The sequence below is a fragment of the Athalia rosae genome, chromosome 7 (assembly GCF_917208135.1).
Source record: "Athalia rosae chromosome 7, iyAthRosa1.1, whole genome shotgun sequence".
In the NCBI taxonomy this organism is placed as follows: domain Eukaryota; kingdom Metazoa; phylum Arthropoda; class Insecta; order Hymenoptera; family Athaliidae; genus Athalia; species Athalia rosae.
In genome coordinates this window covers 16108360-16130442 of record NC_064032.1, presented here as the reverse complement: position 1 = coordinate 16130442, position 22083 = coordinate 16108360, and the positions used below count along the sequence as shown (strand labels likewise).

The window sequence follows — 22083 nt, the reverse complement described above, 5'->3', positions numbered from 1 at the left end:
TCACAGTAGTATAGTTTTCCATTTTATTTTATCAAAATTTTTTCTTTTTTTTTTTCAATACAAAAATAGTATTGCATAATCGAAAAGATCACTGCTAATTAGTTATTTGGTAATTACGGTTCACATATTCGTATCCAATTTTAATGAGAAATTGAAAACTACTAGAGGATACGAGGTTGCCAAGTTCTGGTTCAGTTAATACTGTGTCTAGCGGTGGAAGGAAGTCCTGAACTTTAGCGCCTGTTAAAATAAAAATAAAGATTGCAGTTTCATCTACTTGACGGTAGTATAAAGCAAACTCACCCATGACATGTGCCAAGTCAACCAGCTTGAAAAATACAGTACTTTGCGCCTGTTGCTCCGGATTGTTACCAACGGTGTCCCAACGATCTTTCCTAGCTGCTCGGGCCCAAATTCTCAATCTTAGCGAGTTTTTATCCTCTTTTACCTCGACAAATTCGAGCAAATCTAAAGCTTTTTTGAAGTCGTATTCATTTGCCAATACATTCTCGTCGCACGTATAGAGCTGAAAAATTGTTCCAAGAGTAAGACGTATGTTTGGTAAATTGAGAAAAATAATTTGATAACGGGGAACTTACGGTGATAAGTTCAGAGGGAGTGAGGACTCGTAATTTGTCAATATCGTAGCCATAGCTCGCTAAAACAGATGCTGGAAGTTCCTCTTGGTGAGCAATCAACTCTAACTCATTATCAATTTTCTGGAGACATTTCTCTACCTCTTCTTCGTGTTCGCCGGCAGCAAGAAGAGCCAGTTTCGATAGCGAAAGCATCGACTTTTAAAAAATAAATAAGATTACACATATTTGTTATAAGTTACAATGAAGTTAGGTGTAAAATATTACCCCTATACCTTTTTGCGAGTAACTAACTCCACCTCCTCCATAGCCAATGAGTGAAGCGTGTTTGAAGCAAGACGTAATTCATCCGACAAAGCAGCTTGGACCCAAGACAGGGAAGGATGTTCAGAAAGTTTTTCAGCTAGCTCAACTGCGCCACCTCGTCTACAACGCTGGACCAGCTTTCCCTGCCGTCCGTCTTTCACATACCTAAAAGCATGCAACGGCATCCATCTGCATATTAGGAGATGGTTTATTGGTACGGCTGAATTTAATACTCATCATATAAATTCTAACAAAAACGACTCACCATGAAAATAAAAATCCAACAAAGTCTTGTCCAGCAAACCTTTCCATGTAGGAATCGAGTCGATTCTGGTTATTCGTTAGCTCACAGATTTGAATAAGCGACCCAAAATCACAATACTTTTCAGCAAGCACTGCTGCGTGTTCGAACTGTTCTTCTTTTACTGCAAGATGAAAAATCGTTTGGAATTATTATATCCGAACGTGAAAATTTTTTGATTTTCGAATAGTTGTCGTGTTGACTTACTAAGCGGTTGTATGAGGTTCGTTCGTTCATTTTCGTATTGTTTTAAAAGTACCTCAAACTTTTCTGTGCCACGAATACTTTCCAAATGACATTTTTTCCCATCCAAGATTAAATCAACCAGACTGACCAACTGCTCATATAGCTCATTCCTTACTGCTCCCTCATTCGTGCCGGTGACGCCGTATTTTAAAGTTATATTTTGCTATAGATCAAGCAATTCACGAGTAAAATGAAATCAATTAACGGATAAATTTCTTTTTTATGATTCTGTACTAAATTTACAGACCATAGTCTGCAGACAGTTTGGCAATCCTTGTTTACCCGTCGCTGCTGTCCAAGGAAGGTATTCGGTTATTCCAGTAGAACATCTCGCCGGTACAAATCTTTCGGCGTTATTTTGTCTGTATTTGACAACCTCGTGTAGAACACTCTGCAACGATGAAGTACATCAAAGAAACGTTTCTGTGAAATGGTTTATTTTAAATTCGAAAGTATTGGACTCACCAGTAGTAACGAATTCACTCGGAGAATGTACTGTGCTACTTGACTAGTAACTCTTTCGGATTGACTAATTTCACAAGCACTCTCTACGAGCAATGGCAAGAACACGTGTACGTTACTCACTTCCCGATAAAATATATCTCGAGTAGTTAATTCCTCTGATACGCGGGCTTCGGGGTTCAAGCATTGGCCCATAACAGTATCCATAATATCACCGTTTCTGGTAAAGTTTTGAGAGTATAAAGATACGGGAAATTTGATGTCTGATACATTAAATGTTGACATTTAAAGAAAAGTGCAAAGAGCTCACCTGGTTTGCAAATTGTACATAGTTATGGCTGCAACTATTTTCTCGGCATATTCGCCCAAGACGTGTGTCGTTGCCATGATTATTCCTCTATATGAAACGGCACAAAACTGAAAATAGAAAAATTACGTGAGTTCAGTGGTTAAAGTAGTTACGGTGGGTTCTTCATTTCTTTTTTAGATAAGACTGAGCCAAACTCACCCTGTTCCATAAGTTGAATTCTTTCAGAAACACAATAAAGAGATCCAGAGCCTTCTGTTTTCCTTCTAACTGGTGAGGTATTTGCATGGAGGTGACGGTGTTCATCGTCATAGCTGCAAGAGATATGGGATGAAGTATTAAGCGCTTGTACGAATAAAAATACCCTTTCTGCTCGAGTATTTACATAGATCTCTATGATCCGTCCACCGAGGGTCGTTAGCTGGGTAGTCGTCGATCAGGTTCTTAGCTACTGTTAAGACTAGAGTGTCTAATATACTATCAATGTCCATTACAGGTTCTTCCTGCAGTGGAAAAAGGTCAGATAAAATCTCTTGGCATTGACTCTGAAAAAAGGCAGGGATAATTAAGATTGGCCATTTTCTTCTAACTGTCTGAAAAATCATAAGTTGAAAACTAAATCAACCTCACGGAGATATTCACCTTTTTCTGTCGAAGACTGATCACAAATGCTGCACTCAACTGTGCAGCTCCATCTGCGCTAAAAGTCATCTCTCGCAATTCATCGTTGCTTATTTGAGAGGCAAAATTATCTCCCCCAAATACCAAACTATTGCCACCATATTCCATACTTGCGTTTGCTTCAGGATAACTGTCAATACATATGACAAATCGATAATATCTTACAGTCAAGTAATTCGATTCCCTGATTGAATTTTATAGAGCAATTATGGTGGATAGATGATAGATGACAATTTAGCTAGATTACACACATGCTGAAATCTGGAGTATTGAAGTCTGTTGGTGTGATGGTAACGAGTCCCAGGTTTCTAGTGAAGAGTACGGGAGTGCCAGAGCACGATGCACCGCCCAAAATATCATCCTCTCCACCTCTGACTAAGTCGATTTTTTCTTGATCAAGTTCAGACATAGCTGTGAGGTGATTAAATAAAACAAAATGAGAATGCGACAAAGATTAGTTTACGGCATATGACTTACTGTTTGCCACGAGTACTGTCTGTTGATTGTAGATGATAGCTTCCCACCCGGAAAGTATAAATCTGTATGAAAATATTGTTGAATCAATGTCATCTTGGTAGATAGCAGGACCAAGTTTCAGTGGCATGAACCACTTCAGTGAATTAGTAAGCGTCACACCAGTTAACGGAATCAAACCAATTGCAAAATGAACTACAGGTGATAGTTCTGTACAGCTGGCTGCCATTAAAACTACTATCCCATCTTCACAAGGTTGCATATCGATCAACCAAGTGACCAAGCCCTGAGGCATACACGCGCTTGATTCCCAGAATCTTTGTTGGAATGTTTGTGAAACTGTGTGGCCTATATCTTCATCGAATTCCATTTTTTCTGCCTCACCGTGAGGAAAGGACCAATACTGCAGTGATGATCCTGCTAGGATTAGGACTCGTGATGCTGATTCACTGACAGAGGTACAGGTGACTTTTACAAGCTTAGTTTCAGTCACTGGAGATTGAGGCATTGCACCAAAAATTAATGATGACACTCTCCGGCCTATGCCCCCTAGCCAGCCTTGACTGGTGCGTAAAACTCTGCAGGAAATGCTGTTCCTACCACCACTGAACTGTGGTTGTAAGAGTGCGACTGTACAGGTAGTGGTAGCTAAAATACAGCCATGGCCTGGAACATGCGTCAAACAGTCAACCTCCTGTCCAGCTAATTCTGCACTTGTTTCCACAGATGATCCTTCATGTGCCACACTGGACCAGTAGCGGACTACTCCCTCGGGAGATACAGCCATGCAACTGGGAACCTGATGCCCCGGAGTCAACCAAACTGCAATACAGTCTGCTCTGTGAGCAAGATCACTCTGGGGAAGGAGTAGCTCTCTACACTGGCTATTGAACGTCCGTCTTTGTTTGGGATCGTGTATTGTAGTTTTACACTGCCAAACAAGTAGCCTACGGCCACAAACCAACCACGCCCAACCATCCAAGGAAACGCTTACGCTGACGGGAGTGTTTCGATCAATAAATGTTAGTGCTTCTGTGACAAGGACTGGCAAGGAAGACCCGAAACTTTCAACAACATGGCATGCAGTCTTACAAATCACTTGAACAGACTGATTTGAACGACCCGAGGTACTTATGACTCTGAAAAGATGAGAATTAAATTTTAGTGATACTAGAAATTAAGAAATGGTTATCATTGAAACTTACGAATTGCTTTTCTTCAGGGATTGTGTCAATGACATTTTCTTTCTTGGCGAGGTTATACCCTTCCCTAAGCATGCGCTCACATTGAAACGATCCATGACGTATTATGATAGTTGATGGAAAGAAAATCCGAAAAATGTAAACTAGTTAACGGTTGCTACGATCAGTGTTAGTTTCCGTCAGTAATGTGACTGCTGGTGTAAGGGTTATCACAAGTCACATCTAGATTACACGGGAGCGGTTAGAAAACTTTGGAAGGCCGCAGCCGGCTTTTCCGATTTTTAAAATTATTATTCACTGAAGCCCAGCACACAGTTCACAGATATTCTATGTGATGGCACTTGCGTTGGCACATTTTGTAATTTTGGGCGGGGCTTACAATTAGTGAAAAATAATTTGAAAAATTGGGTAAATCAGAAAACGCTGTTTATTGCTACATCGATGTTCGGAAGGCATTGAAAAGAAATTTTCATTCGCAGGGGCTTTCAAATGAGATGACTAATTGAAAATAATGAAAAATATCAATGCGAATTGAGATAAAATAGAAGACAGATGGAAGTAACGCAAGCACTGCAGTGTCCGCAGAATTAATTGCAGCGTGCTCTCCATCCGTGGTTTGACTCTAGGAACACCAATCTATGGAATGAATTGAGCTTGGAATAAACCCTTTTGCTACATAATTGTACTTTCGGACATCAGTTGCGATATTAGCGATAATTACCTCATCGCTAAATAATTCCGCGATTCAGTTCAATCCTAATCATTAATATAAGCACAACAATCCTAGGTGCGTCCATTTTAGTATATTTGTTATTAAATACGTATACTGATTATAAAAAAATATACATTATTCATCAAGTAATCATAGATCATGTACTTTCTGAAATGAATACAATGTAGTCGTTTGATAAAAATTATAAATTTTATTGTCTAACGCATCTGTTGTAAGAGGACATTTTTTTATCTGAATAAATCCATGTAATATTCTCAATAACGTGTTGGAATTCATTTCCAACCCTCACCGAAAAGCTCCTTGAAATCGATAGTTTATTAATTAGTTATCATTTGTACGTTTTATCTGATCAACACGAAATGAAGCGCAACATAATATTGATGAAGGTACAACTGCTCGTGAAGAGAGAACGAATCCGCAAATAATACCAGAGTGACGGTATAATATACGTTCGGGTGTGTGAATGACCGCCGCCGTGTTCGTCTCATCGGAGAATACATCATTAAAGAAATGTTTTATTTATCAATTTACTGGATTTATACAATATTTAATGATAAACCATGGTATATTTTCATATTTCCTTGAATTCTGTGCAGAGAGTCTCGCAATAAAGTCGTAAGAAGTCTTGGTCGTAAGGTTCGACGCTGGGCAAAATCGTAGATATGGCTGATTTTCGAGTCGCCGGGGCGAAAATTAGACGTCGAAAAATGAATTTTGGTATCAGGAGAATATGATGAGTGAGGAGCCAGGGAATCAGGAGACTATACGCAAACGTTAGTAACTCGTCGAAATAGCAGACGACTTTAAGCTCCGAGTTTTTTCGCGGCTTCCTATTAGTTGCCCGGCGCCATCATGCTTTTTGGCGCCTGGAACCAATAGGAAGCCGCAAAAAAGCTCGGAGCAAACTCGTCTCCTATTTCGACGAGTTACTAACGTTTGCGCATAGTCCCCTAAGTTCAAAATGGACCCCGCCGCCGGATTGAACATGAATCAAATTGGCAGAGCAGATATTAATTAAAACGGGTTAATTAATAGTATATTCGGACGAATAAAGATTATTTATACAGCAGTGCATTGAGTGAGTCTTGCGAAATTGTTCAGCATGTGAAATAATAATTGATTTGTTTTCAGGAATCGTTTGAAAATCAACGGTATGGCACTGCGAGTATATCACGTTATTTTGCGAATGCTCAACCTCTACTCTAACGATTGTATGACAGCTCCCAGACGTTTGCACCAGATGAGATTCCTATGCGTGCTGACACTCAATTATACAATTAGTAAAGGTATGATCTTCCAACATCCGGCATGCGGTGTGCTTTATTCGAATGAACGACGTTGAGGCTCAGTCAGTGACAGTTTCTGTATGGTGCTTATTTAGTTGATTTTTATTTGTTTCGGCAGTGAATACTACTGGAAGTAAATGTCACCATTTCGGAGTAGAAGAATCAAAGTGCATCCTCAAGAGCAGAGGGGCTAGACTGACGGCTAGAACATTGGATTCGATCTATAGAAGAGTCTTATCATACTTGGTTGTTTTTTGAAATGAATACTGAAAGCGTTGACCACTGCTATTCGTTCCATTCTTCCAGATCGAACTGTATTTGTCCCAGGGAAGAATGCAAAGCTGAAACGACAGAGTGCTTGCGGTATACGTCAGATGTTATTATTACACCCCTGTGTACCTTGGCGGAAAGTCACTGCCAGTGTGTCGCTGGGCAAGGTCCAGCTGCCCACCACAAGCATGTTGTTGCTCTGCTTCTAGAAACGACACAGAGAGTTTGAGAAAGAGAAATCATACTTCCTAGTACATGTATCATTTCAAGAACTGCAAACATTCCACAACCCATGGTAGCCCTACTTTTAAACCCCTTTCAAAGTTCAAGATATGCCTTGGTTTCTAAATAATATTAAAAATATTTCTCTCCTTCCTTAGGATATGAAATGCAAATCAGCTGGAGACTTGGAGACCTACACTAAAAATCTGTGCTTTCATCTCAGATTGTGAGAAAATTCCAAGGCTATAGGCTTACTGTTTGTTTCGGCAAAAACGTGGAGTATCCCTCAGAATAATTCCTGGACGCTTTTTCTACGTAAAAAAGCGTATCGAACAAGACGCCGTCAATGAAATTGAGCTGGCGTAAGATCCCATCGAGATATCTTTGATTTTTCACTTTTTCGATCGATTAATTGGCGATAACTCGATCAATTTCATAGATGGAATTATTTTGCTTGCAGATTCGGATTCCTGAGATCAAAATACATGAGGATAGCGTGAGAAACCCTTCAAAAAAAAATCTGTGCTTTCATCGCAGATTGTGAGAAAATTCCAAGACTGTAGGCTTACTGTTTTTTTCGGCAAAAACGTGGAGTATCCCTCAGAATAATTCCAGGACGCTTTTCCTACGTAAAATTGCATGATAAACACAACGCCGTCAATGAAATTGAGCTGGCGTAAGATCCCATCGAGAATTCTTTGATTTTTCACTTTTTCGATCGATTAATTGGCGATAACTCGATCAATTTCATAGATGGAATTATTTTGCTTGCAGATTCGGATTCCTGAGATCAAAATACATGAGGATAGCGTGAGAAACCCTTCAAAAAAAAATCTGTGCTTTCATCGCAGATTGTGAGAAAATTCCAAGACTGTAGGCTTACTGTTTTTTTCGGCAAAAACGTGGAGTATCCCTCAGAATAATTCCAGGACGCTTTTCCTACGTAAAATTGCATGATAAACACAACGCCGTCAATGAAATTGAGCTGGCGTAAGATCCCATCGAGATATCTTTGATTTTTCACTTTTTCGATCGATTAATTGGCGATAACTCGATCAATTTCATAGATGGAATTATTTTGCTTGCAGATTCGGATTCCTGAGATCAAAATACATGAGGATAGCGTGAGAAACCCTTCAAAAAAAAATCTGTGCTTTCATCGCAGATTGTGAGAAAATTCCAAGACTGTAGGCTTACTGTTTTTTTCGGCAAAAACGTGGAGTATCCCTCAGAATAATTCCAGGACGCTTTTCCTACGTAAAATTGCATGATAAACACAACGCCGTCAATGAAATTGAGCTGGCGTAAGATCCCATCGAGAATTCTTTGATTTTTCACTTTTTCGATCGATTAATTGGCGATAACTCGATCAATTTCATAGATGGAATTATTTTGCTTGCAGATTCGGATTCCTGAGATCAAAATACATGAGGATAGCGTGAGAAACCCTTCAAAAAAAAATCTGTGCTTTCATCGCAGATTGTGAGAAAATTCCAAGACTGTAGGCTTACTGTTTTTTTCGGCAAAAACGTGGAGTATCCCTCAGAATAATTCCAGGACGCTTTTCTTACGTAAAATTGCGTGATAAACACAACGCCGTCAATGAAATTGAGCTGGCGTAAGATTCCATCGAGGTATCTTTGATTTTTCACTTTTTCGATCGATTAATTGGCGATAACTCGATCAATTTCATAGATGGAATTATTTTGCTTGCAGATTCGGATTCCTGAGATCAAAATACATGAGGATAGCGTGAGGAACCCTTGAAAAAAAAATCTCTCCTTTCATCTCAGATTTTGAGAAAATTCCAAGGCTATAGGCTTACTGTTTTTTTCGGCTAAAACGTGAAAGATTCTCCAAAATAATTCCAGGACGCTTTTCCTACGTAAAATTGCGTGATAAACACAATGCCGTCAATGAAATTGAGCTGGCGTAAGATCCCATCGAGGTATCTTTGATTTTTCACTTTTTCGATCGATTAATTGGCGATAACTCGATCAATTTCATAGATGGAATTATTTCGCTTGCAGATTCGGATTCCTGAGATCAAAATACATGAGGATAGCGTGAGGCACCCTTCAAAAAAAAATCTGTGCTTTCATCTCAGATTTTGAGAAAATTCCAAGGCTATAGGCTTATCGTTTTTTTCGGCAAAAACGTGGAGTATCCCTCAGAATAATTCCAGGACGCTTTTCCTACGTAAAATTGCGTGATAAACACAACGCCGTCAATGAGATTGAGCTGGCGTAAGATCCCATCGAGATATCTTTGATTTTTCACTTTTTCGATCGATTAATTGGCGATAACTCGATCAATTTCATAGATGGAATTATTCTGCTCGCAGATTCGGATTCCTCAGATCGAAATACATGTAACTATGGTGATAAACCCTTCAGAAAAAATCTTTTGTCAGAGAACATGCATTTTTCTATTCAATAAATCCATGTAATATGCTCAATAACGTGTTAGAATTCATTTTCAATCCTCGCCGAAAAGCCCCCTCAAATCGACAGTTTATTAATTAGTTATTATCTATACGTTTTATTTAATCAACACAAAATGTAGCGCAAATAATATTGATAAAGGTACAACTGCTCGTAGAAAGAAAACGAATTCGCAAATAATACCAAAGTATAATACACAGTATAATATACGTTCGGGTGTGTGAATAACCTTCGCCGTGTTCGTCTCATCGGAGAATACGTCAGTAAAGAAATGTTTTATTTATCAATTTACTGGATTTATACAATGTTTAATGATAAACCATGGTATATTTTCATATTTCCTTGAATTCTGTGCAGAGAGTCTCGCAATAAAGTCGTAAGAAGTCTTGGTCGTAAGGTTCGACGCTGGGCAAAATCGTAGATATGGCTGATTTTCGAGTCGCCGGGGCGAAAATTGGACGTCGAAAAATGAATTTTGGTATCAGGAGAATATGATGAGTGAGGAGCCAGGGAATCAGGAGACTATACGCAAACGTTAGTAACTCGTCGAAATAGCAGACGACTTTAAGCTCCGAGTTTTTTCGCGGCTTCCTATTAGTTGCCCGGCGCCATCATGCTTTTTGGCGCCTGGAACCAATAGAAAGCCGCAAAAAAGCTCGGAGCAAACTCGTCTCCTATTTCGACGAGTTACTAACGTTTGCGCATAGTCCCCTAAGTTCAAAATGGACCCCGCCGCCGGATTGAACATGAATCAAATTGGCAGAGCAGATATTAATTAAAACGGGTTAATTAATAGTATATTCGGACGAATAAAGATTATTTATACAGCAGTGCATTGAGTGAGTCTTGCGAAATTGTTCAGCATGTGAAATAATAATTGATTTGTTTTCAGGAATCGTTTGAAAATCAACGGTATGGCACTGCGAGTATATCACGTTATTTTGCGAATGCTCAACCTCTACTCTAACGATTGTATGACAGCTCCCAGACGTTTGCACCAGATGAGATTCCTATGCGTGCTGACACTCAATTATACAATTAGTAAAGGTATGATCTTCCAACATCCGGCATGCGGTGTGCTTTATTCGAATGAACGACGTTGAGGCTCAGTCAGTGACAGTTTCTGTATGGTGCTTATTTAGTTGATTTTTATTTGTTTCGGCAGTGAATACTACTGGAAGTAAATGTCACCATTTCGGAGTAGAAGAATCAAAGTGCATCCTCAAGAGCAGAGGGGCTAGACTGACGGCTAGAACATTGGATTCGATCTATAGAAGAGTCTTATCATACTTGGTTGTTTTTTGAAATGAATACTGAAAGCGTTGACCACTGCTATTCGTTCCATTCTTCCAGATCGAACTGTATTTGTCCCAGGGAAGAATGCAAAGCTGAAACGACAGAGTGCTTGCGGTATACGTCAGATGTTATTATTACACCCCTGTGTACCTTGGCGGAAAGTCACTGCCAGTGTGTCGCTGGGCAAGGTCCAGCTGCCCACCACAAGCATGTTGTTGCTCTGCTTCTAGAAACGACACAGAGAGTTTGAGAAAGAGAAATCATACTTCCTAGTACATGTATCATTTCAAGAACTGCAAACATTCCACAACCCATGGTAGCCCTACTTTTAAACCCCTTTCAAAGTTCAAGATATGCCTTGGTTTCTAAATAATATTAAAAATATTTCTCTCCTTCCTTAGGATATGAAATGCAAATCAGCTGGAGACTTGGAGACCTACACTAAAAATCTGTGCTTTCATCTCAGATTGTGAGAAAATTCCAAGGCTATAGGCTTACTGTTTGTTTCGGCAAAAACGTGGAGTATCCCTCAGAATAATTCCTGGACGCTTTTTCTACGTAAAAAAGCGTATCGAACAAGACGCCGTCAATGAAATTGAGCTGGCGTGAGATCCCATCGAGATATCTTTGATTTTTCACTTTTTCGATCGATTAATTGGCGATAACTCGATCAATTTCATAGATGGAATTATTTTGCTTGCAGATTCGGATTCCTGAGATCAAAATACATGAGGATAGCGTGAGAAACCCTTCAAAAAAAAATCTGTGCTTTCATCGCAGATTGTGAGAAAATTCCAAGACTGTAGGCTTACTGTTTTTTTCGGCAAAAACGTGGAGTATCCCTCAGAATAATTCCAGGACGCTTTTCCTACGTAAAATTGCATGATAAACACAATGCCGTCAATGAAATTGAGCTGGCGTAAGATCCCATCGAGGTATCTTTGATTTTTCACTTTTTCGATCGATTAATTGGCGATAACTCGATCAATTTCATAGATGGAATTATTTTGCTTGCAGATTCGGATTCCTAAGATCAAAATACATGAGGATAGCGTGAGAAACCCTTCAAAAAAAAATCTGTGCTTTCATCGCAGATTGTGAGAAAATTCCAAGACTGTAGGCTTACTGTTTTTTTCGGCAAAAACGTGGAGTATCCCTCAGAATAATTCCAGGACGCTTTTCCTACGTAAAATTGCATGATAAACACAACGCCGTCAATGAAATTGAGCTGGCGTAAGATCCCATCGAGATATCTTTGATTTTTCACTTTTTCGATCGATTAATTGGCGATAACTCGATCAATTTCATAGATGGAATTATTTTGCTTGCAGATTCGGATTCCTGAGATCAAAATACATGAGGATAGCGTGAGAAACCCTTCAAAAAAAAATCTGTGCTTTCATCGCAGATTGTGAGAAAATTCCAAGACTGTAGGCTTACTGTTTTTTTCGGCAAAAACGTGGAGTATCCCTCAGAATAATTCCAGGACGCTTTTCTTACGTAAAATTGCGTGATAAACACAACGCCGTCAATGAAATTGAGCTGGCGTAAGATTCCATCGAGGTATCTTTGATTTTTCACTTTTTCGATCGATTAATTGGCGATAACTCGATCAATTTCATAGATGGAATTATTTTGCTTGCAGATTCGGATTCCTGAGATCAAAATACATGAGGATAGCGTGAGGAACCCTTGAAAAAAAAATCTCTCCTTTCATCTCAGATTTTGAGAAAATTCCAAGGCTATAGGCTTACTGTTTTTTTCGGCTAAAACGTGAAAGATTCTCCAAAATAATTCCAGGACGCTTCTCCTACGTAAAATTGCGTGATAAACACAATGCCGTCAATGAAATTGAGCTGGCGTAAGATCCCATCGAGGTATCTTTGATTTTTCACTTTTTCGATCGATTAATTGGCGATAACTCGATCAATTTCATAGATGGAATTATTTCGCTTGCAGATTCGGATTCCTGAGATCAAAATACATGAGGATAGCGTGAGAAACCCTTCAAAAAAAAATCTGTGCTTTCATCGCAGATTGTGAGAAAATTCCAAGACTGTAGGCTTACTGTTTTTTTCGGCAAAAACGTGGAGTATCCCTCAGAATAATTCCAGGACGCTTTTCTTACGTAAAATTGCGTGATAAACACAACGCCGTCAATGAAATTGAGCTGGCGTAAGATTCCATCGAGGTATCTTTGATTTTTCACTTTTTCGATCGATTAATTGGCGATAACTCGATCAATTTCATAGATGGAATTATTTTGCTTGCAGATTCGGATTCCTGAGATCAAAATACATGAGGATAGCGTGAGGAACCCTTGAAAAAAAAATCTCTCCTTTCATCTCAGATTTTGAGAAAATTCCAAGGCTATAGGCTTACTGTTTTTTTCGGCTAAAACGTGAAAGATTCTCCAAAATAATTCCAGGACGCTTTTCCTACGTAAAATTGCGTGATAAACACAATGCCGTCAATGAAATTGAGCTGGCGTAAGATCCCATCGAGATATCTTTGATTTTTCACTTTTACGATCGATTAATTGGCGATAACTCGATCAATTTCATAGATGGAATTATTTTGCTTGCAGATTCGGATTCCTGAGATCAAAATACATGAGGATAGCGTGGGGAACCCTTCCAAAAAAAATCTGGATCTCCATCTCAGATTTTGAGAAAATTCCAAGGCTATAGGCTTACTGTTTTTTTCGGCAAAAAAGTGAACCATTTGCCAGAATAATTTCAGGACGCTTCTACTATGTAAAAAAGCGTATCGAACGAGAAGCCGTCAATGAAATTGAGCTGGCATTAAATCCCATCGAGGTATCTTTGATTTTTCACTTTTTCGATCGATTAATTGGCGATAACTCGATCAATTTCATAGATGGAATTATTTTGCTTGCAGATTCGGATTCCTGAGATCAAAATACATGAGGATAGCGTGGGGAACCCTTGAAAAAAAATCTCTCCTCTCATCTCAGATTTTGAGAAAATTCCAAGGTTATAGGCTTACTGTTTTTTTCGGCTAAAACGTGAAAGATTCTCCAAAATAATTCCAGGACGCTTTTCCTACGTAAAAAAGCGTATCGAACAAGAAGCCGTCAATGAAATTGAGCTGGCGTAAGATTCCAACGAGGTATCTTTGATTTTTCACTTTTTCGATCGATTAATTGGCGATAACTCGATCAATTTCATAGATGGAATTATTTTGCTTGCAGATTCGGATTCCTGAGATCAAAATACATCGGAATAACATAGAAATTCTCATGAATAAAATTCTCTCCAGATACTCCGGAAAGATGTTCCTAGACCTGGTGCCTCATCATGTCCAGGCCTTCATTTCTGTGTAATAAATCATACTTTTACAGGGTACAATGTAGACATAAGCTAGTTTCATGCTGGCCTGATTTTATGCAATCATATGTATTCAATCCCACTTCTATCAATACATTCACTGCAATTACCACAATCACCGCATTTTTTTTCGGTCCCGGAAGCGTTTCGTGATATGCAACTGGAGTAACACCATCCCAGATTTATTCTAGATTTTTTTCTAATTCTTTTCAATTTTTTCTGATTTTTTCTAATTTTTTCTAATTTTTTCTAATTCTTTCTGATTTTTTCCTGATTTTTTGCGATTTTTTTCCGATTTTTAAAAATATTTTTGACGTGCCGCCCCTGGATGGGTGCGGGCCCCGGAAATTATTTGTCCGCCCCTGTTTCGTCACGTGATGACGTCACGCGGTATGTCACGTGGTCAGGTCACGTGACCACACTCGCCTATACAGCTAGCGCCATGTGGCGGAATTTTCGTGAACTAAAATCCCAAGTTTCTTGCCCCTTGACGTCAGGCAATGTGATGCGTGAAAGAGAGGTATAAGGGTCAATACTTTTGCGGTTTTCCTCGGGCGAGAGAACCCGCAAAAGTATTGACCGCACCCGAGCGTCCGAGGAAAACCGCCGAAGAACGACGACCGCCTCCGAGCGTCCGAGGAAAACCGCCGAAGAACGACGACCGCCTCCGAGCATCCGAGGAAACCCGAACAAAGCCGACCGCCTCCGAGCGTCCGAGGAAAACCGCCGAAGAACGACGACCGCCTCCGAGCGTCCGAGGAAAACCGCCGAAGAACGACGACCGCCTCCGAGCGTCCGAGGAAAACCGAAAAAGTATTGACCCCTTCGGCTCCGAGCGCTCGGGGAAAACCGTAAAAGTATTGACCCTTTTACCTCTCTTTCACGCATCACATTGCCTGACGTCAAGGGGCAAGAAACTTGGGATTTTAGTTCACGAAAATTCCGCCACATGGCGCTAGCTGTACTCGCGGTGGGCGGAGCTTAGAGAAAATGGCGGCGCCCTGAGAAATACGCGGAAAATTCGAATAATTAATTAAAAAATCGGAAAAAATCAGAAAAAATCAGAAAAAATCAGAAAAAATTAGAAGAAATCAGAAGAAATTAAAGAAACTTGAAAAGAATCAGAAAAAAATTCAGAATCAATCTGGGATGGTGTAACTCTAGTTGCATATCACAAAATGCTTCCTGGGCCATGGAAAGATGCGGTAATTGACAAATCAATTGGAATGGGTGCATTCTTATGGTTTCTCTTGTTCATCTTGACGTGTGTGGCTCCACGCGCAACTGACGTTTGCAGGTGACCCTCCAATTCAGGGAAATGAAAGAGAATTGATTCAATTCATAATCTCTATCGCGTGACACTCGGTGACATGCACAAAGTGCAGCGTACTCTACTCTCCGACTGAAATCCTCAAAAATTTTCCAAAAGGGCGTACAAGACACAAGGAGTGCCCCGATTCCAACAGGTGAGCTTAGAAAAGATTCACTGGTCAGTCGAGAGACGAGGATCTGGGTTTTCTTCCTAACGATGTGATTCTCTTTGCTCCGATGCCATTTTCAGGTTACCTGCATCTCGAAGGCCTCCATACAGCTCTGTGCAACATGGTGCAGCTATATATCAGCTATTCAAACCAAGGAAATTACATTGTACGCTTAGAAGACACAGATCAAACAGGACTCGTACCAGATGCTGCCGGTAAACTCCAAGTGAAGCAAAGAGAATCTTACTGCGTCAGTTTCAAGGTACAAGAAACATGTATGACTGATGATTCAACTCGGAGAGGATAACTGGGTTCATAATATCACCGAGTATATCTATGGAGCATAACTGTAGGTGCTACAGCAAGATGAGAGGGATGTAGGCAAGGTGTTGTTGCATAATATCAGTATCTTTTATGAATAATATAAGCATGATCTCTATTTTGGTTTCAGTTTTTTATTTCGAATGCAAGGATGTTCTAATCGAATGATCGTAGACCAACCCAGAGAAAGAGACTCTAACGATGAGGTTGTACTGAAGGGAGAATTGCCACCGCTCCTTCAACTTGCAGATTCGATTTGCAAAATCCTGAGTGGAGGATGGTAAAACGATTTCTGTGCGCTATTCATCCGGTATCAGCACTTTCTGACGAGCATCTCCTTACCTAGAACAGGAAGTGTGCTTACACCTGCAAGTTTAAAAATTGCAAAATAATTATCATACACATGCATAGCGTCGAATAGTTGATGTATGCGAATAAGTCTTCATGTAATGTATTCATAAGTTCTATTCATTTGAATTACTGGGGCAATATTGTATCATTGAAATGAACATTGTACATCTTGTGAAAGATATTGCAAAGTTTTTTATAATTATTTAAATAATGTATGTATGCTGAATGTATTCCTTGCATAACTCATGAATAAATGATAGGCTATTTTCAAACTGAATACTTGTTTCCTATTATTTACACTCCTGGAACCATCACACATTGACATGTAGAGACCTAGAATGACAAATAGTGAGCAAGCAAGTGATGAAGAATGATACAACATAATGGCTTGGAACTTTTCTATGCATAAATTATTGAATGATCGAATACACAGGCAGGCACATAGTTGGTCCCGCAAAGGACCAGTTGCTCTTTCTATCATACTAGGATTGAATACAAAGAATTGAAGGCATGCACATGATGAGGCACCAGGTCTCGGACCACCTCCTCAGGTTTCATGTTCTCCTGATACAAATACCTACTTTTGGGCAAACTTTCAATTTTCAGGGCCGGTATTCTCGAGCTCTGCATTATGACTATCGGTTGTGATTCAGTGTGATCTGATAAGCATGCATCCATGTGATGATGTATGATATGATGCACGCATGAATATATCACCAACAATGGATATCATGTCATGATGCATACAGGGATGTAATTATTGAAGACTGAACAATCGACGTATTAGTTACAGAGAGTTTTTATTAATAAATCAATCGTCAAGAATACATATTGAGACTTTGCAATGGACAATATGAATTCATTTTTGTATGCTTATAATTGATGCGTTACAAGAGTATGGCCGGTAGTTTCATTTTGATTATTATCAATTATTCACTTATTGTTCGCTAAGATACGGGAAAATTGGATGTATGAATCACCGAACTACAGGATATCGATGTATAGTCCAGTGTGTGTGAATGCATCGAGGATAGTCTTGTATTTTCTATGCGGGTGCAGTATCACCGTTGCCTCAGAGACCTCAATGCCTCAATGCTTTCCCGGAAATAAAGATGAAAGAGAGGTGAGAAAATATGATGAATCTCAACCAGAACTTAACGGGTCTTTGTTCAGAAGGATTCCTGCCCAAAATAAAACTTCTTTGAGTTCACGCGTAGCATCTGGTATTAGTCCTGAATGATCTGTGTGTCTCGATGAGATTTCTCAAAATCTGAGATGAGGATTCCGAACTTTTTCAATGAAGTTTTCTTCGATAAACCTATGTATTTTGATCTCAGGAATCCGAATCTGCAAGCAAAATGATTCCATCTATGAAATTAATCGAGTTATCGCCGAATAATCAATCGAAAAAGTGAAAAATCGAAGATATCTTTATGGGATCTAACGCCAGCTCAATTTCATTGACGGCTTCTTGTTCGATACGCTTTTTTACATTGAAAAAGCGTCCTGAAATTATTCTGACAAATGCTTCACTTTTTTGCCGAAAAAAACAGTAAGCCTATAGCCTTGGAATTTTCTCAAAATCTGAGATGAAAGGACAGATTTTTTTTTCAAGGGTTCCTCACGCTATCCTCATGTATTTTGATCTCAGGAATCCGAATCTGCAAGCAAAATAATTCCATACATGAAATTGATCGATTCATTGCCAATTAGTTGATCGAAAATTTGAGAATAATTTGAAATGCGCTGTCTGGCATAATAGTATGCTTGGAAGTTATGAGATCTATGCAAGTTGATGCACGCATCTCGGATTCCGTGGTTATAATTCTCTTTGTATAGGCCCACAAGTCTCCAACTGATCCGCATTTCATATCCTAAGTGAAAAAATATTTCCAATATTATTTCTAATGGATGGCATATCCTGAACTTAAAGAGGAGTTTGGAACTAGGGCCACCATGGAATGACTGCAGTTCTTGAGTAGATACATGTACTAGGAAGTATGATTTCTTCCCCTCAAACTCTCTATGTCGTTTCCAAAAGTAGAGCAACGATATGCTTGGGTTGGGCAGCTGGACCTGGCCCGGTGAACATCTGCACTGACTGTCCGTCAAAGTACACAGAGGTGTAATAATAACATCTGACGTATACCGCAAGGACTCTGTCGTTTCAACTTTGCATTCTCCCCTGGGACAAATACAGTTCGACCTGGAAGAATGAAACGAATAGCAGTGATCATCTCTTCTGGTATTCATTTTAAAACCAACCAAGTATGATCGGACATTTCTCTAGATTGAATCCCATGTTCTAGCTGTCAGTCTAGCCCCTCTGCTCTTGAGGTAGCACTTTGATTCTTCTACTCCGAAATGGTGACATTTACTTCCAGTAGTATTCACTGCCGAAAAAAATAAAAATGAACTTAATAAGCACCATACAGAAACTGTCACTGATGAACCTCAACGTCGTTCATTCAAATAAAGCACACCGCATGCCGGATGTTGGAAGATCATACCTTTACTAATTGTATAATTGAGTGTCAGCACGCATAGAAATCTCATCTGGTGCAAACGTCTGGGAGCTGTCATACAATCGTTAGAGTAGAGGTTGAGCATTCGCAAAATAACGTGATATACTCGCAGTGCCATACCGTTGATTTTCAAACGATTCCTACAAACAAATAAATTATTATTTCATATGCTGAACAATTTTGCAAGACTCACTCAATGCACTGCTGTATAAATACTCTTTATCCGTCCGAATATACTATTAATTAACCCGTCTAAATTAACATCTGCTCTGCCAATTTGATTCAGGTTCAATCCGGCGGCGGGGTCCATTTTGAACTTAGGGGACTATGCGCAAACGTTAGTAACTCGTCGAAATAGGAGACGAGTTTACTCCGAGCTTTTTCGCGACTTCCTATTGGTTCCTAGCCAAAAAGCATGATGGCGCCGGGCAACCAATAGGAAGCCGCGAAAAAACTCGGAGTTTAAACTCGTCTGCTATTTCGACGAGTTACTAACGTTTGCGTATAGTCTCCTGATTCCCTGGCTCCTCACTCATCATATTCTCCTGATACCAAAATTCATTTTTCGACGTCCAATTTTCGCCCCGGCGACTCGAAAATCAGCCATATCTACGATTTTGCCCAGCGTCGAACCTTACGACCAAGACTTCTTACGACTTTATTGCGAGACTCTCTGCACAGAATTCAAGGAAATATGAAAATATACCATGGTTTATCATCAAATATTGTATAAATCCATCAAATTGATAAATAAAACATTTCTTTACTGATGTATTTTCCGATGAGACGAACACGGCGGCGGTCATCCACACACCTGAACGTATATTATACTGTCACTTTGGTATTATTTGCAAATTCGTTCTTTTTTACGAGCAGTTGTACCTTCATCAATATTATTTTGCGCCACATTTCGTGTTGATTAAATAAAACGTATAAATAATTACTAATTAATAAACTGTCGGTTTGAGGGGGCTCTTCGTTCGTGGATTGCAAATAAATTTCAACACGTTATTGAGAATATTACATGGATTTATTAAATAGAAAAATGCATGTTTTCTCACAACGGATTTTTTCTGAAGGGTTTATTACGCTAGTTGCGTGTAATTCGATTTCAGGAAGCCGTACCTGCAAGCAACATAATTCCATCTATGAAATTGATCGAGTTATCGCCGATTAATCGATCGAAAAAGTGAAAAATTCTCATATCTAGCAGAAGGGGACAGGCGAGGTCTCTTCAGCCTGGGTCTGATCTTGCGATGTGTTCCATATAAAAATCCCTCATGATGAATTCAATGGTAATCAAACTATCCATTTGAGATGGCTCTTTGTAGACTAGTTCTACTAGTCTTTATTCTGTGTCTTCGGTAATGGATTGAAAATGAATTTTTCTCCTTTGTTGTTGTTTCTTGTTCCCGCCAGATTCCTTTGTCAATTCTGATGAAAATTTAATATGCTCCCCCATTGCCCATGTGTGCGACAATTCTGTGGAAAATGAAATCTCATCTTTATAAAACCATGGAAATTGTTATAATTGCCCGGTTAATACTATTCTCCATTTCGAAAAGAGAACATCAATCTTTCCGAAGTCAGATAAACAAATTCGCATAATGAAGAAAAATACACCCAGTATAACCCAACCACATTCTTTCAACAGAATCTTTCGGCTAAGGGGTGGAGCTCATCGAGATATAAGTAGTAGTAGGAAGAAACACGAAACGTCATCTGGTGACTGATCAGAAACAAGTGAACTGAACGCAACCTCTTTTCACTTTTGTGCGACGGTCGAAGTTACAATGAGGATCTTGTAAATTATCTTCTATTAAAAATTATACTATTCAATAGTAGATCTAACGTTTGAAATTCGTTAATCAATAAAGAAATGATTTCTAAAGCAGCCGTGGGCATCGCTGCCGGAATCGCCGGCAGCATACTTCTAGGGTATTGCTTTTACTTCGACAAAAAACGACGAGGCGATCCAGACTTCAAAAAGAAATTACGTGAACGTGAGTAGTTACGCACGAATTTGACTATATCTACTAATTTACCCTGAATCACCGATTATTTTTTTACCTTCCCATGTCAATTTGCTTCAACACCACAAAACCTCCTTATCGAACCTCCAAATATAACCCACCTAGTCTGAGCATCGATACCGACAAATTGCCAATTGGGAATCCAGCGGTAGCATGTTATTGATCAATATTACGTACAAGTACACACTGATCTAATATCATAAACATCATCTACTTAAAAGTTCCAAGTTTGTTACTCCAAAACCTTTCGGTTACCTTGAATTGTAAGGTCTATGCTATGGGGACTAAAAATTCAATAGGTTATAAAATAGCAAACAGAATTAACTTTGAACTGCTAGATTGTATGCCTTAGACCTCTAACAAGGAATGATTTTCATATGATAATGTCATTGTATCAACTATAGGCAGAAGAGCCAGAAAACAAGCACAGAAAGCGGGATCAAAAATACCAGATCTCAAGGATCATGAAGCAATGCAGAGGTTTTTCTTCCAAGAGGTAAGTACAAGTTAGTCTGAACTTATTTTTATCAACAAGTTGCGATACCAAAATGATTACATTTATAATAATGAATTTAATTGTCACAGGTTCAATTGGGAGAAGAAATGTTGGCTGGAGGAGACCTCGAAGGAGGAGTTGAACATTTAGCAAACGCTGTCACAGTTTGTGGACAACCTAATCAACTGTTGCAGGTTCTACAACAAACACTTCCACCGCAAGTTTTCCATCTTCTATTACAACGACTGCCCTCCGTTGGCCAGGTTTGTTACAATTTCCTTCTATGATATTATAATCAAAATTTCAGTCGGAAATGAAAGTGGAATATAACTTTTAGGCGAGAATTAATTCTTTTTTTTCTGTTATCTAATGCTACAGAAAATCGTCCTTCAAACAGCTATGGCCGAAGAAGATGTTGAATAAGATCCAGCAGCATATAATCTCGTTGGTTATTCCAAAATGAAAAAAAAAAAATGTTAGTAGATTATACGATCGTTTTAGACAAAATGGTTCGCTTTTCACTTACTTACTCTACCACGTAATCCTAAGTCACTATATATTCTCTACGTTTAAAATTTCAATAACTGTTTGATTCGATACAACTCTCGTTTGCCCAAGACAATTCATTAATGAGCATAGATTCGAAAAACCTAAAAGGTGCTCCATCGACGACCATGATTAATTTCGTGCCATTATAATA

At 39.2% G+C, this 22083-nt stretch overlaps 4 protein-coding genes and 3 long non-coding RNA genes across 26 annotated transcripts; 5 read left to right on the top strand and 2 right to left on the bottom strand.

The window, feature by feature from the left end:
- Positions 1–9: 9 nt before the first annotated feature.
- LOC105684114 (nuclear pore complex protein Nup133) lies at positions 10–4873 on the bottom strand. Its single transcript, XM_012397239.3, has 15 exons — positions 4579–4873; positions 3377–4512; positions 3151–3310; positions 2861–3029; positions 2604–2763; positions 2420–2532; positions 2222–2328; positions 1915–2131; positions 1697–1840; positions 1411–1612; positions 1168–1327; positions 872–1067; positions 600–794; positions 304–526; positions 10–240 (listed from the first exon to the last, which is right to left on the bottom strand). The coding sequence occupies exons 1-15, from the start codon at positions 4671–4673 to the stop codon at positions 95–97; spliced, it is 3423 nt and encodes a 1140-aa protein (XP_012252662.2). The 5' UTR covers positions 4674–4873; the 3' UTR covers positions 10–94.
- On the top strand, positions 4370–7601 carry LOC125501784. 5 transcript variants are annotated; one of them, XM_048658574.1, is made up of 6 exons: positions 4370–4500; positions 6440–6594; positions 6713–6840; positions 6901–7159; positions 7245–7448; positions 7547–7601. In XM_048658574.1, exons 1-4 carry the CDS (start codon positions 4454–4456, stop codon positions 6937–6939), a joined length of 369 nt encoding a protein of 122 aa, XP_048514531.1. In that variant the 5' UTR covers positions 4370–4453; the 3' UTR covers positions 6940–7159; positions 7245–7448; positions 7547–7601. The 5 variants fall into 5 exon arrangements, 1 of the variants encoding a protein (XP_048514531.1); XR_007279439.1 differs by lacking the exon at positions 4370–4500 and adding an exon at positions 5991–6081 and having other exon boundaries at positions 6713–7159; XR_007279440.1 differs by lacking the exon at positions 4370–4500 and adding an exon at positions 5994–6045 and having other exon boundaries at positions 6713–7159.
- Positions 7602–9856: 2255 nt separating this feature from the next.
- Positions 9857–11584, top strand: LOC125501923. 4 transcript variants are annotated; one of them, XR_007279661.1, is made up of 5 exons: positions 9857–10028; positions 10423–10577; positions 10696–11142; positions 11228–11431; positions 11530–11584. It is a non-coding gene; the product is annotated as an uncharacterized LOC125501923 (long non-coding RNA). The 4 variants fall into 4 exon arrangements; XR_007279660.1 differs by having other exon boundaries at positions 9857–10064; XR_007279662.1 differs by lacking the exon at positions 9857–10028 and adding an exon at positions 10195–10314.
- Positions 11585–13896: 2312 nt separating this feature from the next.
- LOC125501671 lies at positions 13897–14291 on the top strand. The gene is made up of 2 exons (XR_007279284.1): positions 13897–13958; positions 14041–14291. It is a non-coding gene; the product is annotated as an uncharacterized LOC125501671 (long non-coding RNA).
- Positions 14292–15238: 947 nt separating this feature from the next.
- On the top strand, positions 15239–16604 carry LOC125501849. 4 transcript variants are annotated; one of them, XR_007279609.1, is made up of 3 exons: positions 15337–15642; positions 15738–16043; positions 16109–16604. It is a non-coding gene; the product is annotated as an uncharacterized LOC125501849 (long non-coding RNA). The 4 variants fall into 4 exon arrangements; XR_007279608.1 differs by having other exon boundaries at positions 15338–15642; positions 15738–16034; XR_007279607.1 differs by having other exon boundaries at positions 15341–15642; positions 15738–16006.
- A 1343-nt stretch (positions 16605–17947) lies between these two features.
- Positions 17948–20467, bottom strand: LOC125501703. Of its 10 annotated transcripts, none has more exons than XR_007279316.1 (7): positions 19622–20467; positions 19351–19527; positions 19048–19179; positions 18840–18994; positions 18595–18722; positions 18285–18535; positions 17948–18203 (listed from the first exon to the last, which is right to left on the bottom strand). XR_007279316.1 is itself a non-coding variant. In XM_048658162.1 (5 exons), the coding sequence occupies exons 1-3, from the start codon at positions 19162–19164 to the stop codon at positions 18616–18618; spliced, it is 324 nt and encodes a 107-aa protein (XP_048514119.1). In that variant the 5' UTR covers positions 19165–19327; the 3' UTR covers positions 17948–18203; positions 18285–18535; positions 18595–18615. The 10 variants fall into 10 exon arrangements, 5 of the variants coding, with proteins under 5 accessions (XP_048514119.1, XP_048514115.1, XP_048514116.1 ...); XR_007279317.1 differs by having other exon boundaries at positions 18610–18722; XR_007279319.1 differs by having other exon boundaries at positions 19071–19179.
- Positions 20468–20599: 132 nt separating this feature from the next.
- On the top strand, positions 20600–21890 carry LOC105683319 (mitochondrial import receptor subunit TOM20 homolog). Its single transcript, XM_012395846.3, has 4 exons — positions 20600–20857; positions 21292–21383; positions 21473–21646; positions 21762–21890. Exons 1-4 carry the CDS (start codon positions 20734–20736, stop codon positions 21804–21806), a joined length of 435 nt encoding a protein of 144 aa, XP_012251269.1. The 5' UTR covers positions 20600–20733; the 3' UTR covers positions 21807–21890.
- The last annotated feature ends 193 nt before the right edge of the window (positions 21891–22083 follow it).